At 44.6% G+C, this 18014-nt stretch overlaps 1 protein-coding gene and 1 long non-coding RNA gene across 3 annotated transcripts in view; one reads left to right on the top strand and one right to left on the bottom strand.

Annotated features, from left to right (window-relative positions):
• Positions 1 to 829: 829 nt before the first annotated feature.
• On the bottom strand, positions 830 to 1845 carry LOC131578490 (uncharacterized). The gene is made up of 2 exons (XR_009277511.1): positions 1566 to 1845; positions 830 to 1456 (listed from the first exon to the last, which is right to left on the bottom strand). It is a non-coding gene; the product is annotated as an uncharacterized LOC131578490 (long non-coding RNA).
• Positions 1846 to 2032: 187 nt separating this feature from the next.
• AFF1 (ALF transcription elongation factor 1) overlaps positions 2033 to 18014 on the top strand; it is a 67045-nt gene continuing 51063 nt past the window's right edge. For both annotated transcript variants that reach the window (XM_058837203.1, XM_058837202.1), the window contains exon 1: positions 2033 to 2195. In XM_058837203.1, coding sequence (XP_058693186.1) covers positions 2179 to 2195 — 17 coding nt within the window. In that variant the 5' untranslated portion in view covers positions 2033 to 2178. The remainder of the gene's footprint in view (positions 2196 to 18014) is intronic.

Genomic DNA, 18014 nt, shown 5'->3' with positions numbered 1-18014 from the left:
GTTGTTGAAATATCCTTCTGGTCAACATGCCCAGATACAGGTAGGTCTACAGGCAGTGAGAGGGGACTGAAAAGAAACATAATGTACCCACAGCCTGTGCTTTATCACTGATGGTAAAGGTTGGTAGTCTGGCCTTTTCAGGAGTTCACAATTAAGTAGCAATGGCATCCAGGCTGCCTGCACAGCCTGTTTGATTGTTTTTTTGGTTAGACTTACATTTCTGTGAAGTGTTTAAATCACAAGCTTCCTCTCTGGAGAATTCCATTCTCATCCAATGCATAGATAGCTACGAATGAATAGATCTTGAAATATTATATGCAGCTTAAATACCATTTGGAATGATGATCATCTATAGGAAGCTTTTCCTGATAGGTTTTTAAGACAGACAGCTCAGTAGTACATTTCTGAGCTTATGATGAGCTGAAGAGTGCAAAGAGTTTATTTTATTGATTTGTTTTGTTTGCACTTTACTTAGGCGAGACATTTTCCTTCATTTTGCAAGACATCTTACAAAAAGGGAGAAAAGAAGAAAATTATATCCTTCATCAGTGAATAGAAACAGCTGAGAAAAGCTTCAGTCTGCTGATTTTGGAGGAGAAGAGAGAGGAGTCAACAGGTAACAGGACATATTCTGACAGAAAGCTTTCTTTGGAGAAACACTGATCTGTTGGATGCACTTAATTAAGTGCTTTTTAAGGGGGGCAGGTGGAAAACTGCTAGAAATTTTAGGTGAGAGCAAACAAATTTTCTTTCATGGAGAAAGCTCAGCTGTTGTGGAAAATCCAGAGAATGTTTTTTTTTTTTTTCCCATTATCTTTTGTTCTGCCTGAAAGAGCTGATATGAATTTTATTTAATCTTTGTGGAGATAGCTCAGACGCGAGATTCCCATAAAGGTTATCTGAAATAGGAAAACAATCAAGCATAAATTCTTCTCCTGGTATCTGCCAAGTACTTTGACACAAGCTGTGCTTTAAACCAGAAAAGTAGGAGGAACATAAGGTTGTTGCAGTGTTGGTAGAAATCTCAGCCATACACAGTTGCGGAGAAAAGTTGAAGGGATCTTGGATACATGTCTTTTTTTGCCTGCTGAATGCTTGGTTAATTCCTGGTTGAAAGCAGTTGCAAGAGTAGTTTGTTTCTACACTTGTGCCAAGAAACACCCAGAGCAAAGGACAGGTATTCCTGCTTTCCGAGTGTGTCTGCAAACCACGGCCAGGACCAGAGCCCAGCAGAAATTGCATAACCAGCTCCACGTGTGCACAACAAACCTTTTCCCAAAGGTTTCTTAGCCTGCAATTCCAGCTCTGGCTTTAGCAGCGCTCTCAGGACTTCCTTTGCCACATCTGTGCGGACACCAGGGACGCCTGTCTGCAGCTGGGCAGCGTGCTCCTTTCGAAGGATTTCAAACTTCCGAAATTTGGAAAAAATTTTGAAAGAGTTGTTCAGTCTGTTCTTCTAAAAACAAAAAAAAACTCCCATAGAAATAATAATAGTATAAAACAAACAAACAAAAAAACCCCCACCCACACACAAGAAACCCCCCCCAAACAAAACAGCAACTAACTCAAGCAGACGCCGCAGGAGCACCCTCGGGGCCGTGGTGGAGGGCAGGGGCCGGCTGGCGGTGCAGCCCCGCTCGGCTCGGCCCGTGCCGTGCCCTTTGGCCCCGCTGGCTGCAGGCAGCGCCTCAGGCGAGCTCCGGGGCAGGGCACGGCCCTCCCGCCGCCCGCCCGGGCAGAGGCCGGGCCGTACCACGAGCGCTCGGCCGGGCAGGGGGGGGCGGGCGCGGGGCTGGCGCGGGGCCCGCGCTGCCTCAGCTCCCGCCGCCCCGGGCACCGCGCCGACAGCCAGCGAGGCCGCGGCCCCGGCGGACAGCGGCACCCGGCCCCGCCGGCTGCGCGCCGGAGCGGGGCCGTCCCCCAGGGCCGGGGCCGGGCTGGCCCCCCTCCCTGCCGGCGGCCGGGGGAGGGCCGGGCGCCCGGATGTCGATCAAAATGAGCGAGCCCCAGCCCTACGCCGGCCGCCCGGGCGGGGGGAGCCGCGGCGCGGCGGTACCGGGCAGCGGCGGGGAGGCGGCCGGCGCATGGGACGGCGGGCTTTAGCAGCGGGGTAGAGAGAGCCTGGGCGGCTGCGGACGGAGCTCATGGATAGAGGACGCTTGGCAGGATAACCCCGCGATGGCTGCCCAGTCGAGGTACGGCACTAAATAACTTTGGTCGCGCCCGATGCATCGCGCCGAGGGCTGGGTTTGTGATGCCCTGGCTCCTGCTCAGGCTCAGTTGGCTGTGGGGTTTTACCCTGAGCCCCGGGTCGGTTTTGTCCGCGTGTTTTGCTCACCGATGTGCCCACTCTCTCTTCTCGGCGTAAACTTTCTTCCAGCAGGAAAAACAAAGTGTTAATTGCTCCCCGTCAAACCTCTCCCAGTCCGACAAGTTAAAAGCTCCCTGAAACTGGTTTCCTTCTCCCCCCGTGGACTTGTCTGTGTAAAAGCTCTTGGAAATTGATTCTCTTTTCTCCTCCAGACTTGTCTCGCGTGTGTTTCTGTTCGCCTGTAAGCAGCCCGGCGTGAGCAGGTTTCTGTCATTGCTTACAGCAGTGTTTCCAAAGGTGGGGAATGGTTTCTGCTCGGCCGGGCTGCGGAGCTCGCTGTGCGCAGGTTGTGTCTGCTGGAGAGCTGCGGGGATAGAAAATGGTTACAGCAGAGAAGAGTACGGAAATGTGTTACTTAGTTGCTGTCGGGGAGCAAAATTCAAGCGAAAACACTGATCTTGGTTAAATACTTTTCAGCCGTGGTTTTAAAGAAGCAGCATTTTGCCTGGTCTCGGAGGAGTGGGGGAGTGTCCTGCCTAAAGTAAATTTCACACTCAGCATGGGGGAGGCAGCTTTTCTTAAGCAGTAGTACTTGATGGAGCAGTGCTATTTAAGGTACCTGTTAAATGCCTTTCAGCGTTTACGATGCCTTAATGGGCATTTCAGAAATGCCAAAGAGGGAAATTCCTTTTTGCTCTTTAGTCCCACACCATACAGCCACCCTGTTCCCCTTTCCTGCAGGCAGGAAAAAAAAGATAAAATTAAAATGGTGGTATATCCTACACGTAAGTTTGGCACGGTGCATTTTCACATGGTGCTTTTCTGCAGGTTTGAAGCCAAGGGTTGGCTTTAAATTACAAACTGGAGAAGGACAGAGCCCTGAGGTTTGTGGAAGAAGCAGGGGAAGATTGATTGCTTGGTTAACAGCTGAGCTCTTCTCCAGCTTCCACGGCCTACTCTCCCAATACTGGGAGTATTTTGCATAAAGAGTACTTAACAAAAAGGTAAAGATTGAGTTTCTAGCATCTTTTTTTTTCCTTTGCATGATTTACTGGCCTGCATTATCAGCGTTGCTGTAATAGGACCGCATGCTGGATGCAGCATAAATCCTAGGGATGCTGGCTGGCCCTGGAGCTTGGCTTGGCTCCAAGGCCAGGGACATGCCTGATGTCTCAGAGGTCGCATAGCCATTCTGCTGGGTGGCAGGAGGCTACGCGGGAGCCGGGCCCCAGCAGGAGCCCCCAGCTTCAGCCAGCTGGCCGAGAAAGGGCAGAGCTGGCACTGGGGCCAGTGAGCCACATCCCTGACCCCTAAGGTGAATGGCGCGGAGAATCAAGTGTTACACACCGAGTGGCTCAGACTGAAGGGAGGAAAATGGTCCAAGGGCTGGGACCGTGAGGCTGAATTCTGCAGGGCAAGTGGAAGGATCATGCCCCACACCTGCCATTTGAGACAGATGTGGGGACAAGACATGCACCTGCCATTCTGTACCCTCCTTCCTTCTCCGTGCTGTGCCTTGGCGTTTGCTTTTGTCAGGCTGCTGTGAGGTGCTCAAGCTGTAAAACTGCGTCAGAGCATTTCAGCACAGTGAGTGCAGAGGTTACTCTGTATGCCTGAAGATCAGTGTTAAGATCTCTCATTATTGCTCGATTTAAGACATTTAAAGAGAGTAGGAGCACATACGAGCAGCAGAAATGAGTCTGTAGGAGAGAAGTTGCATCTGCCAGAGAGCCTGTGGTATTCCTGTTTAAGTGGCATAGATCTGCAGGGGTATCTATCCCATTTAAAAAAAAAATAAAAATAAAAAATTGTGCATTGTGGGTGTGTAGAAGCTTTTATTCAACAGTGAAGGATGAATTAATATTCACAATAAGTAATTAGAACTCTACTGCATGGGACTGAGAAGCCACATGTCTCCAGAATTCATTTTGCCAAAACATGTCAGGGAGTTTACTCTGCAAGGTAGCTGACAAAAGAAATGGGTGAGCTTTCTGTGTTTATTTGTGCTTTGCAAAAAATACAGGCAATTTTTGCAAGCTCAGTAAATTACCGATGAGGTGGTGTGATACCAAGTGCGGTAGTGGTTTCTGTATCACTCTGTACAAGGCCTTCAGGCACTCCTCCATCTGCTCACGTTTTCTATTTCTCACATGCTGTTTGCTTTAGTTAGTGAAAGTGATGTGACATAGGGGAGGATGCTTGTTTGGAAATAAGGAAATCCAGCATCCTTTCTTCAGTTTCAGTGCTGTGATCCTCAGCAGTTCACCTAGCATTTGGGCTTAACAGTCTTGAAGGATGGAAGGGTAAGGAAAAGGTGATGAAACCTGCCTGTTGCTGCTCCTTAGCCTTTTAAAAACTGCAGTAGTGGTAACTGAGGAGCTGGTGTCTTAATGGATGCCACGGCATTCTTTAAAATCATGATCCTAAGAAATGGTTACAGGGCGAGTTGGGCATGGTTTGGTTTCAGCTTTTGAGAATGACCAGCTTTTCCCATTTGCTGCTGCAAATAGCTTACATCTGGAGCTATTAGGTGGAGGAACCATCCTCCAGTTATCGTTGTTTTGTGTATAATGTGGGCTTGTGGGGGTTTTTTAAGTTGCTCGCTGAGCCGTAGGTTTGCAGCTGTAGCTTTTTATGCGCTCGCTTCTGGAGTGCACGGATGATCTGATGCCTGTGGTGTCCCCAGGCAACAGGGCTTGTGTCAGGTTTATATGGCATATTCAGGAACTTGTGAGCAGAAGCAGAACTGATCTGAATAAGGACAAATTTAGTTTCTTGTCGAGTGTGGTGTGATGTTCATCATGTGCTGCTCAGCTGCTCTGGGAATACAGCAGGACCCTTGGGAGGAGTGTGGGACAGACTGACAGAGCCCATCTCATTTCTGCTTCTTTCTTCATTAAAATATCTGCTCTACTGCAGCAATTGCAAGCTGAGGATCTTTAGATGAACATCTGCCTCTTTTTTTTTTTAAGATGCAGGCCACTTTTCTCAGGCTGCTTGAGTCCATTTTAAATTGTCTGCAGACACTGTTGGTTGCACTTATTTACAGTAGGAGGATAAACAAAATACTTTGTTGTTTTGGATGCGAAGAATTTCGTGTTGTTTTATATGTAACTTGCTTTTCAGTGTGGTCATGGTTAGGATTATTTCTGGTGTTCAGAATGAATGCAATTTCCTAATCTTTATACATAGGTGAATACAGTCCACAGTCAGAGAGCAACATGAAACCTGAGTGTTGTGCTGTCATCCCTGCTGGGCTCATCTTGCTCTTTCTCCTGAGTCAGCCCTGCAGGGAAGGGTAATAATGGACAGCAGTCTGGGAAACCCTCTGTTTCTACCCCCTAAAGCCAAGTTGTACCAGCTAAACCCAGAAGTCTTGAGAGGAGGCTGTACTGCCCATTTTGGTAGAAAAAGGTGATGTTGTGCAGGAATAAAATGTGGCCTTATTTATACTTAAAACAGTAGATTCTGAAGGGAGTAACACTGAGGTTTTTCTCAGGACTCTCCTGAGGCTTTTCCCTGAGGAGAAGCTGCATTGAAAGATGCAGCTTTAGTTCATTCCATGTCATTTCACAGCTTTCCAGGCCAGATGTAAGGACACTTACCATAACTTGTTTGTTTCATGGGTCCTGTTGATAGAGGCAAATGCCAGTATTGGTGATGCTGGGTTCCAGTCAGCTGATGGAGGTCAAGAAGGGCTGAAATAGCATCTTGTTGGAGTTTTCTTGTCTATTGAAAGCTAAAGCTTCCCATGAAGCCCTGTTGGTTTTGCTTGCTACTAGCTCTGCCTAGAAATACAAATCTGTTTTCTCTAGAACCAGATGTCTGGATGATCTATGACATGTTTTGTGGGCTGCTGGGGATTTTCAGTTTGCAGTTCCTTATTGCCTGGACTTTCTGAGCATGGAGTTGCTCTGAGGCAGACCTGCAGTTGAAATGCTCCCACACAGAAAAAGGAGATGCTCACAGGGAAGTGGATTTTTCTGGTTGGTTTGGTTTTTTTTAGCAGTGGGTATTCCAATTCTCAATAGGCCATTGAAAACTTTGAAGAACAACTCTCATGGCATACTTGAGCTGATGTACAAGGGAATGTTTCCTCAGGTCATGTAATTTTCCTGTGTCTGAATCTGTGTTATAAAGAGAGGCCTCTTCTCACAGCTTTTTACGAGAAAATCATTTGCTAGTACAACTGCAAGATGCAGCATGAAGAGCAGGAAACAAGATTTTAATGAGGTGCGTAAATTCTCTTCAGCACTTTTCTTCTGAGAGGAGCCATACTGAATGATGCATGAAGCTTTTAAATGCCTTTAAAATATAATAGAAAAGGTGTCTCCTTTTCTATTATAGAAAGGTTATGTGGTAATGCTACAATGACATTGTTTTCCATGAGGTAGAGGGCAGTGAAGTGAGGAAAAGTTTTCCACAGAGGGCAGGCTATCATCCCAGGGCCTGGGTTTGGTGCTGGGTGTTTGGGAGTGCAGAGGCTGGTTTGCTTACCTGGCATGACAAAAGAGTAACTGTAGAGATGCATGAGCCTCAAAGGAAAGAGAAAGTCCTTTTCCTGTTTGGTCTTGAACACAGCCTGGAATTTTTTTTTTTTCCCTGTGGTATGTTAATAGTGGAAAATGTACTGGCTATTTTATGTTTTGCAATTTTGGCTGCTGCAGTTCATCTGTGTCCATGATAAAAAAGAGAAGAGTGTGGGGCTGGCTGGGGCTATTATCACCCCCAAAACAAGGTGTTACCATACATAGATTAAGACAGAGCTGCCTCTTCAGCAGAATGCTTTTGTGGGGAACAGACAAGAGCTACTGCAGGTACTAGGAGATTTTCCCCTGTTGCCTAATCATAGCCAGTTCAGGGAAGAGAAGGTGAATTCTAGATCAGTACAGAATCAAGCAGCTGTGGAAAATGGTGAGAGGTAGGATTCTTGCAGCCCATCTTCCCTCTCAGCTGTGGCAGCTGCTGTGGGTAGAGCCAGCCCCCAGCTCTTTTGCTGCTGAGGTGCAGAAGTTGTTGCTCACCTAATTGAACAGCACGTCTTTTTAAAAAGTGCATTTATTTTGCTGCCTTATTCTTGTATTGGAAGGGGGAGGTGGCAAATGGGGGAGAAAGAGCAGGTGTGTGGGCACAAAACTACATTTGGGAAGTTATTCTGCCCCTGTTAATGCTTCAGAATTGTCAAGCTGAGGTATCTGGGTACACTTGGTTAGGCAACCTTTGTCAATAATGCTTCATGAAGATGTTTGTCTTCCGGATTAGTTTAGGCTTAGGTATTGTTTGTAGAATTGTCATTTTCAGCTGTTCTGAGTGTTTATTGTACTAGCAACCTGAAGTTTTCCTTTACTGTTGTTTTTGCAATGTTGCCATCAGGTTAAGAGAAAATAATATCCCTGCTGTAATTTTTAGAGAAAGTTCAACAAGCAGTTGTTAATGTTTAACCTCAGAGACAACAGTAAAACTCATTTTCAGAACTGCAAGAACCAGGATTTCATTTTTGTGTTTGTAAATAAAAAAAAGAGCGACAAAAATCAACCACAAAAACTCATCAAAGCATAACAAACAAAAACACCTCTATCATCAACCAAAACATAAGAACTAGCCCTTTTTAAAAAGAAACAAAAAGAGGAAATTCTTGAAGTATATGGTAGCATTTTTATTCCATACATCTTTGCTTCTTAGAATCTTTGCAAGGGATGTATTCAGTGGTGTATCATCAGGTCCTTCATGGCACAGTGGTATTGAGCAGGTGGTGTGTGCATGTGAGGTGTGTGACAGAGCTCCAATGCACGTGCCTTCTCCCTGAGCTGAGCTGTGCGCACTGCATTTTGAAATACAGGTGTCTGCTGGCATCTGAAATGGAAAGGGATTATTAAAATGTGGAGCAGTAAAGGCATATTTGCTGAATCTCTGGAGAATTGGAGACGTGATAAGAAATTGCTTTTGGGTTTTTTGTTCTTCTGTAGTTTGTAAGGTTTTGCTTAAAAAGATATTACTGGGATAATTCATCTTTTCAAGCACAGCTCAGAAACTCTCCCTCGTAATGGGTATGCAGCTATTTCTCAATAATCCTCTCCCCCCCGTAGGCTATTTTGGAAAAATCATCCTAATCTGAAGGCAGGGATACTGGCAGTTTAGAAGTGCTTTGGTGACATGCTTCTCTTTTCCCTGTCCCCACAGCTCTTGCCAGAACAAGCTGTTCTAGGAAAATTTGTTTTCCTGATGTCAGTAAACCTGTGGCTCTGTTGAGAACAGGCTGTCTGTCTAGAGACCTATTTCTTCATAGCTTTACTAAAATAACATGGGCTAACAGAAAGAGAGCCTGGCCTATCCCTCTGTGCTGCAGTGGATTTTTAGAAGACTCCCTTAGAATTGCCACTGCTTGGAAGCTGCCATGTCTGTCTGTCTGTCACTGCAGGCCTTTTTTACTGTGAAAAGTGCTGGCATAGCTAAAAGGCAACAAATACACTGCAGAGGTGAGATAACTGTGTTGGCCCAAGTGTGAACTCCAAGATACTGGTGAAGAAGTCTGCTCTTTCTGGCATAAGGTTTCTGGGAGGATGGCTGTGGAGTGGTGGGTGTAAGCTGTGTTGGCCAAAGAGCTCTTTTGGACTGCTGTGTCTCCCTTCTTTGCTGAGACCCTGCAGCTCCCTTGTAGCAGAGTGGTCAGCTTTACCCAGCAGTTGACTTTTAATTGGTCATTGGTTTGATTTTGGGTTTCTGATTTAATGCATGATATTCTGTAACTTTCATTCTGGAAGCAAGATGAACAAGTGCCTGAATATTTAAAGGGAATGTGATCACTTTGCCGAGGTTTTGGAACACTGTAGGTGATCTTTATCTGTTTGCAAACCCCTATCCATTTTACATGGACTGGCTTCAGCAAAGTAATAATAGGCTCTCTTTGCTTAGCTGGGTTTGTGGCCCTCTGTAGGGGGAATGCCTGGTTCTGTGTAATGCCCTACAGGGGTAAAAAAACTACTGGTCTAGAGCATAAGAAAATTCTCTGTAACCACCCATACTGGGGAGAGAGAAAAATAGGTAAAATCATGTGCTGCTCTTTGAGGAGCAGCTTCTTTAAAAAAAGCATCTGCTTTTAGAAACACTGTAATAATGAGATCTATTATTCGGAGACATGGGGTACTTTTGCCATTGCGTCCTGCAGGAAAAGAAGTTGACTTGTACGATGAGGAATTGAGAACAATAGACCAAAATAGCTTCCTAAATTGGCTGACTTGGAAAAATTCAGTAACATAGTGTTTTACATATGAAAAAAGGCTTGGTCATTTAGTCAATGAAGTAGCACAAAGCTTTCCCTCACAGTTGTGTATTTATTTGTAATAAAAATGAAGAGTTTGGCCTGGGATGGGAGAAAAAAACAACACATTAACAGCTTCAGTCTAGAATTTCCCTCTGAAGATGCCTTTAACTTTTTGCTGTTGTTCCTTCCTCCTTCCAAACCAGTTCCAAACTCTTAGTGGGCAGATGGGATGACTTCAGCCTTGGTTTTGGTTCCAAGTGAGCCAGCCCCAAAGTGGAGTTTCTGTACCTACCTGAGCATGTCACTGATGAGTGGTGCTGTTGTTCGGTGCCATGGTGCACTGACAGTGTGGCTCTACACAAGTAGGACCACAGTGGAGTAAAACAGATGGACAAAATTGTCAGTCTGCAGAAATTGATAACATTAAAACTTGGCTCCCAAGCTGATTCTTCCATTACTTAAGCATGTGAATCAGTCTGGTTCCTAATGATTTGGAAAGGGTGTTTTCTTTCCAAGTCAGTTAAACTGGATGAACAGTAAATAGGTTTCTCTCATTACACATCCCTTTTTCCTGCATGTTGGGAAGGACAGACTGAATTTATGTGCAGGGAACTTACTGCTGTTTGTTCTTCTTGCAATATAGAGGAACATTGACAGCTGATGTAGTGTGGCACTGTGTTACACAGCCAGAACCTCCTTTCTGTAATTTTTGAATAAATGAAAGCAGTTTGAAATTATTGCATAATCTGGTAGTTGCAACCAAAACCTTCTTGGGATCTGGTTTGGCAACTGTTTTGGTGTGTGCTGATGTTGTTTTGCTATTTGAACAACTTGTGAGAGAATTTATTGTGAAAACTGAGAAACTGCATGCTAAACAAACCCCACCAAAGCACCCCAAATCAAAGAAAAACATACACACACAATTACATCCTGTAATGCTTATAAAGCAAGATGTTGTCTGGGTTAATTTTTAAATCTAATGGACATTTAGTTGACATTCTGTCCTTTAGGCTGAACATTGGCCAAATGCAGTGGTTTCAGTTCCCTTCGTAGAACTGACTTCAGTATCTGCACTGTACCTTTTTATAAAGAGATATATGGAGCTCATGGTGTCTCAGCCAAGGGTCCTGTGTTCAGTACTGTTTCCACTCAGCTCTCTTAGCTGTGCTTATTCCTGTAACTTTCTGATTTGGCAGTTGTTTGTGCTAGTCAAAACAGTATAAAATAAGAGAAAAGGTCCTATTTTCAACTGTAGCGGGACAAAACATTGAAATAATATTTGAAAATATTCCCCCTTGAAAAAGTCTGATAGAAATGCCATATAAAAGATGGTATTGTGAAGAAAACTCTCTTCTTGCTGTGTCCCAATCCCATCTTCTGAGCAATTTCTTCTTCACTTCCCTGTTCCTTTGTGCATTGATTAAATATCAAGTTAATGGTTTCCTTTTGTAAAAATTGCTTCCTTGAAAATGAGCCATCCTTCTCCCTCGCAGCCTAATGACGGAAAAGTACAGATGATATTGATATAAGCTGTGTTTACTTGAATGTAACAACTTGAAAGGCTGTTTGTGTACAGTAATCTGCCAAGTGAATAATGATTTGGTTTTACTTGTTCAATATTTCTTTCTTTCCCCTAGAGAGGGGGAGGTCTGAACAACCTAGTAGCAGTTCCTGAGGTTAATAAGATACATTTAAAAGGTCTTTAATTAAGCCATGCAGTTTTCTTAGAAGGCCCTTGAACTATTCTTTCACCCCTTCCTCTTCTGTTTCGCGTGGGTGAGTGCAAATAAGATGGGAGTGTAAAGGAGGTGCAGGCACTGACTAGATACAGATCTAGGAGCCTGCTTATACACAGCGAAGCCTCAATGGAAAGTAGGAAACCAGAGGAGGATTGAAATGGTTTGTGTGAGTTCAGCTGGCCAAGGGTGTGCTGAAAGCTGAGGCAGTGGTGAGAACTGACGTGCCGGGGCTCAGCAGGATGAACACGCAAGGTGTTGTTACAGCTGCTGCTCCAAATTTTATTGGTTCCTCTGGGTTTTTCTATGCTGTCCTCACTTGGGGCCAAACTGTAGCCTTCAGCTTGTACACTGAGTTCCAGCTGGTCTACCCCTTCCATATCTTTTGAGAGACTTAAACTGTGTATTATAAGGCAATGCTGTACTTCAGTGAAAAGGGGAGTTTATGCCAGTATATAACTTTCTAGTTTCCTTTGGCTTTTAGGTTTTTAGGTCCACTTCAAAAGGGTGTTCCTGGTAAAGAGTTCTGCTTGAGCTTGTGCCCAAAAAAAGAATTCTTGACCTGGAGCTTTTACACAGAGAATAGGTTTTGCATGTGTATAAGCAAGTGCTCAAAATGGATTCCTGATTCACAGCTTGAAACTGAGGAATGACAGAAAAAGAGATGTAGAAAAGGGAGGGATATTAACCTTAAAATTTCTTGTGTTCTTTCTCTGTTGTATGCATTACTAGAAGCATCACATTTCTAAGCAGGGCTATTAAGTGAAAAAATGGGGAGTTAAGGCACAATTTGCTAGTTGGAAAGGATTCTAAGAGCTGTTCTGAGGATTAATGAAAGTTTCAAGAGGAATAGAAAAATGCATAAATAAAGAGACTCTTTCTTTACTCCCTTTTTTCAAGTGGCTTCCAGAAAGACTTATGGCAAGTTTTGCTTTGCAGAATTTTACTCTTTTGCAGCCTCTGTTTAGTCACTGCAGTAGCCAAGCAATTGAGCAAGATGGAAAAGTTACAGAATGTGTTAAAAAGTGTATGCAGAGAATGTTATCCTGTGGTTCCAAATTACTATGATCAATTTGCGTTTCCTTGAAAATACCTAGGTTTCTACATGTGACTTGGCTGGATGTTACCTGTGTTATGTGAGGTGTTAGCTGCTGTTGAGGTTGTTATTCATTCTGTTTGTGGATGTTTCATTAATGAATTTTGGGGCCAGCGAGAGAGTACAGAGAGATGAAGCAATCCTGAGTCAGCGCATCCCTGTGATGATGCAGGAAGTTTTCTGTTTGGATGCAGGTTGTTCAAGGGGCTTTCTGTGCTTGGCACTGGATGTAGCTCTGGGCAGACAGGGGGTGAGGAAAAGTCCAGCAGCCTGCATGTAAGAATACAAAACCTTCCGCAGGAGCTCGGTGCAGTGGTTACTGTAGGGCATCTGCTCTGTCCCTTGGCGAGTAAAGCGCAGACCTCCTGCCTCATCCTGAGGGCAGGGAGTGAGTATTGTTGGGAACATGCGTGGGAGGGCAGGGATGAGGAACCCCGAGGAGAGGCAGCACTGATTCATTCTCCTTCCAAGTCTGTTGCCACCATGGCGTTGAGGACAGAAACTCATTGGCCGTTGCCGTGAAAATACTCGTAAGGGCAGAGGCTGGGAAAGGCATTATCAGGGAAGGTGATGTATTCCCTGGAAGTGCCCTGAGTCACCACAGAGTGGACAGAATGCTGGTTACGCTGGTGAAACTCCTTGCGTGTAGTTCTGCGGCACCTTGGTGTGATTTTCCAGCCTTGGTCACAAGTTCAGTGTGAAATCACCACAGTCATTGCCTGGGCAGATGTGATTTCCTTTGGCTGTCAGGTTTTGTTCCTTGAAGAGGTCGTCAGTTTTTGATGGACGTAGAACTTCCTTGACATTTTTTGCTCTGCTCTTAGAGGCACAAGATGCGATGCTGTGTTTACAGAGGAATGCACCACTCACACGTGTCAGGCCAGTGAGTCTTGCCCAGTTTCACCCAGTCTCTTGGCAGCAGTCACTCACTGATTGCTTACACCACACTGGCCCATCTGCAGTCTGTCCTCTCCCTGGTTTGGGATCCTGCCTGAAAGGAGGGTCTCTCTGTGGACCCATGAGCACCTCCTGCCCATCGTGGGCCGCTTCACCGGGGCTCTGCCTGACAGGCATCAGTTCATGAGGCTCCTGCTGTTGCATTAAGTTGTTTGCTCAATTGTTTAACAAAGTGCTTTTAATGGAAACATAAAACCGGATAGAAATACAAAGCCTAATGGAATAATCTCTTAATTGCAGTGCTGTAAATGACTATTCAGCACATGATTACTGTACTTCCAGGGGGAACATCGAGGAGGAAAGAATATTGAATGAAAGACACTAAACACTTCAGCTGCTAAGAATGATGATTTATTGTCAATCTGAGCATCGGGCTAAGCAGGGCAAATGAACTGACAATAGTAAGTGCTTTTGGAGGTAGAAATTGCCTCATTCAGGGTATTCACTGTGTGCAACATGTAAATTCTACCAGGATAAAAGCACAAAGAGTGATTAATTAATAGTGGCAAGATACTCATGCATGCAGTGTCCTTAGGCAACCCAGAAAAAGTATTAATCAGCACATTGCCCAATTATTGGCAGAAAACTCCTGGTACGTAGTAGTTTGCTATTTCAGCTAGAAAATGCATTGTCCCTTTGCCTCCCTGTAAAAATCATGGGGTTTGCTGTGTTAGTGGTTCACAAAAAACGCCTCGTGTTTTTAAGCAGCCAAGGAAATGTGCTCAGAGGCGCATGGACATTATCATTTTTTGGTATTGCTGTAGCCTTAAAAGATACATTAGTCCTTAGAGAAACTGTGTCCATCCTTCAGATATCTCACCTAGGTTAGGCAGCAGCAGGTGAAACAACAATTAGCTGGGTATTGAGCTGGCTGTTGGTTTGGGGTGCAGCTGTGTGCTCTCCAGAACATGGCATGGTTAGCAGGGGAGATATTCTCCAGGAGCACATGCCGTTCCAGGGAGGTGAGCTAAGTGTTTCAGAGTTGGCCTTGCTGCTTCCCACCAGCACTCCCCTTCCCCAAGATTTAGTGCCTGGATTCCTGGTGCTGCCTTAGGCAAGGACGTCTGACTTCACCTGCCTGCAGAATCCCCTGCACTGCTCAAGCCTTTCTTGGCAGGGCTGGGACGTGCCCGGTGCCTGCTGGGCGCTGCCCGGTGCACACGAATGCAGACCCAGCACCAGGCTTGTACCGGGCAGCTCAGAGATTTCCAGTGTTTGCCGTGGCCTCGGCACTGCCAAAGCCGTGCTGCTGTCCCGTGGGAACGGGGGCTGGCTGTTGCTTTTGGTCCGAGCCAGAGGGTGATGTTCCCACTGCCTGCACGCACGTGTGGCTAATGTAATGGTGGTGGAGCTGAGCTCTTGCAGATGATGTGGTGAAAATGTATTTTGTGTTTGTTTTGGTTTGTGAGGTGTTTTTTGTTTGTTTGGTTTGGTGGTTTTTTAGTTTTTAATTGGAATATCAGAAAGATGTTGAATAATTGTGTACAGAATTGAAGGGGGAAAGTATTCATATGCATTTTATTATTATTCTTTAAAGGGATAGTTTTTTCTAGTTGCTAAAGGTAACAGCTTATGTAAATATTCTTAAAAAGCAGGAAAAAGGAAAGATAAGATACTTCACAGTGTGTTTTGGAGGAGTATATGCTTTGCAGTGTGCATTAGGCATGCATCACTACCTGCCTAATGCACCCTGTCATGGATTATTGCTCTTGCTTAGATTGAACACTTGCCAAGTTCTTTCAAATGACAATGAGATGCTTTGTTCAGGCTGATGATTCGATTGCAGTTTGAAACTCCAGCACAGAGAGGTAGTCGGCTACAGAGCATGTGCACCTCTTAATAAAATTGAAAAACAGATGCAAACCATAGGAAAGTTAGCAGGCCCTTCTGTGTATGATGAAAAAAAAATAGAATATACTTCTGGAATAATTAGAGTCTGGCAGGGAATGCAGGAAAGGTTTTTAAATAGGCTTTTCAGCATATAAACAGATCCTTTCAACAAACATTGCTAATCTTGTTATGCTTCTACGTAGTCCTTGCTATGCAGATAAGACTTGTCCAACCTGTTACTTGGTACATGCTGTTATGTAAGTGAAAAACTCACAAGGATAGTAAGCCTTTTTTTCATGCATGATCTCTTTGCTGCTAATTCCTATGAAAGTATGAAAGAATTAATCTCTTTCGTATTTTTAAATTTTTCTTAATCACAATTTTGTTACAGTACTATCCTGTTCATGTTAGATTTGATTTACTCAGTTGTCTGGGAAGGATTTACAGTGAGAATGTTTCACAAGAAATGTTAAAAGTTGCTCTTGTGTTTAATAGGTTGCAGGGAATTAAAGATTCAGGAGGCAGAGTTGCACATATCCATCTTTCTGAGACAGTTTCAAATGCTCATATTTGCAGGTTTTGCTTTTGACATGCCTCACAGATAGCAATTGATGTGGAGTTAATTCTTTAAATCGCTTCAGGTTTGCAGTCAGGAAAGGAGCAAATTCTCAGGCTGATGTTACATTTTACACACTGGGCTTTGAGCTGCATTGAGCTGTCAGCTCCAGAAGCCTGTGTTGGCCCTCAGCTGGGATGATCACAGAGGGAAGAAAGGAGGACCCTCCAGACTGTGCAGGAGATCTGAGGTGAAAGGCTCTTGGGCTCTGCAGAGGTCTCCCTTCCAGCCCTTTCAAGCTGTCTGACAGCATTTACGACAAGCTGGGTGAAGTCAGATCTTTAAAAAACAGGATTTTGGGGATGGCTGAAGGGAACCAAGCTAAGCTGAGCTGCGTGTGAAGTGAGATTGTGGCAATAGGTGTATGTTGTGGCACCTGTGGACTGCGTGGCAGAGTGACTGATGGAACAGGAGCTGCTTGGCAGAGCATGGACAAGGTCAGCTGATAGCAGGCTCCTGGGGAAAAACCAGTGGCATGTTCACTTGGCCAGATGTGCAGGGATGGTAGCTGTATGAGGAGAAGTGTTACGTGAGAAGGGATTTAAAATGCACACCCATGAAGCAGCTGCTCACTAAACATTTTGGGTTTTCTTCTACTAACTGTGTATCTTGTTGAAATTCCTTTTTTACTGTAGTGGAGAACAATGATGTTGGGGTTTGTTTAGTGGCATTTAGGGGATTCTATAAAATCAATGAACACAAGGCACTGAATACTTCTGTGCTACATCAGGAATAAAATGTTTGGATATTGGGTGGGAAGAAACAGTAGGTCTAAGCAAGCGTGGTTTAATCTTCTATACCCACTAAGGTGAAAATGTGTTTGAATCAAAAGTTGCAGTTGTCTGAAAAAAAATAATTAAAATAGGCCTGGGAAATTAATATTAAAGGTAAAAATGCCTTTTCTTAATCCCTTAATTATTTGGCTCCCTTTCAAATAGTACAAGTTTGCAACAGTCTTTTTACCTAATCTCTCCATGTTTTGCCAGTAAAGGACATTGTTTTAGAACATACTTTAAATAAATAGAAACCTGATTTCATTTTTACATTACATTTTTACATTCTGCCTTTTATGCTACTGCAAGCGCACAGTTCTCTTTCTGCCTTTAAACCTATCGTTTTTACTGAACAAGAACAGCAAAAAAGGTATTTCAAGGCAAAAGCAAATGAACAGGTGGGATATATTTTATAGAAGGTGGAATGTAGGTTGTACCCTATGTGTTTTCCCAGGCAAGCCTACAACAGTTCATCCCAGGTGCTGGATTTCTGCCACTGAGATGAGGAATTCAGAGGCAGATGGGTACAGTGGGAGATTTCATGCACCACTTCACTGAAGAAAGCCTTCAGACTGCTTGGGCAGCAGCTGATAACCACTTCTGACTATTCAAGTATGCCTTGTCAGTGTTAGGGACACTGATATTTCGCTAGTGGTGGGGGAGTTAATAAAATATCACCGTCCTGCCTCTGTGTTTCCACTGGGGAACACCTTCTGCCCATGCTGGGCAGTTGTGCACACATGTGCGTGCTCTGAGAGGGTTGCTGCTCACCACATGTTGATTACTCTGCTCTTGTGCTCATGCAGCTGATTTAAAGAGCCTTGCCAGAAAGATTTGGCTTAGGGATAACATCTGAAGCCAGGCACTGAGGTGCAGAGTGCTGAAGGATCTGGCCAGGCTTAACAAAATTTGAGATTTGGCACTCTTCCACTGATTTTACTTCAGTTGCATAATTTTCCTGAGCTGGGGTTTGTAAGACAATGAGTTAAATTTGTTTACGTATCTCAGGCTGACTTAAACAATCGGGAGAAATGCATGATGTTTTTTATTGTAAATGACATGTAGATAATCAAGAGGAAGAACACTGTGGGAGAGAGTAATGCTGCAGGGCGCAGTCCATTCCCAAGTAGTGAGAGGTGTTCCAGGTGCTGTCAATGCTGGTGGCTGGTGGAAAGCAGAACGTGTCAAGCTGAGTCTCTAATGGGTCTACTCACCTTAATTTTTCTTGCTGCCTGCATACTGCCTGAACACTGACTTAGTCCAAATTGCTGCTGTGCTGCTCTGACATGGCCACATGTGAGTTCAAGTCTACATGCTCAGTTTGTGGCAGTTGCCAAGTGCTTTCCCTCTGTTTTCATCAAGGGGAAAAATCCAGCTTGCAGCTAGCTCCAGGTGCTGCAGGGGCAGGGAAGGTGCTGCTGGAACAGTTGCTGT

This window comes from Poecile atricapillus, chromosome 4 (genome assembly GCF_030490865.1).
Source record: "Poecile atricapillus isolate bPoeAtr1 chromosome 4, bPoeAtr1.hap1, whole genome shotgun sequence".
NCBI classification, from domain to species: domain Eukaryota; kingdom Metazoa; phylum Chordata; class Aves; order Passeriformes; family Paridae; genus Poecile; species Poecile atricapillus.
This window is presented reverse-complemented; position numbering and strand designations above follow the sequence as displayed.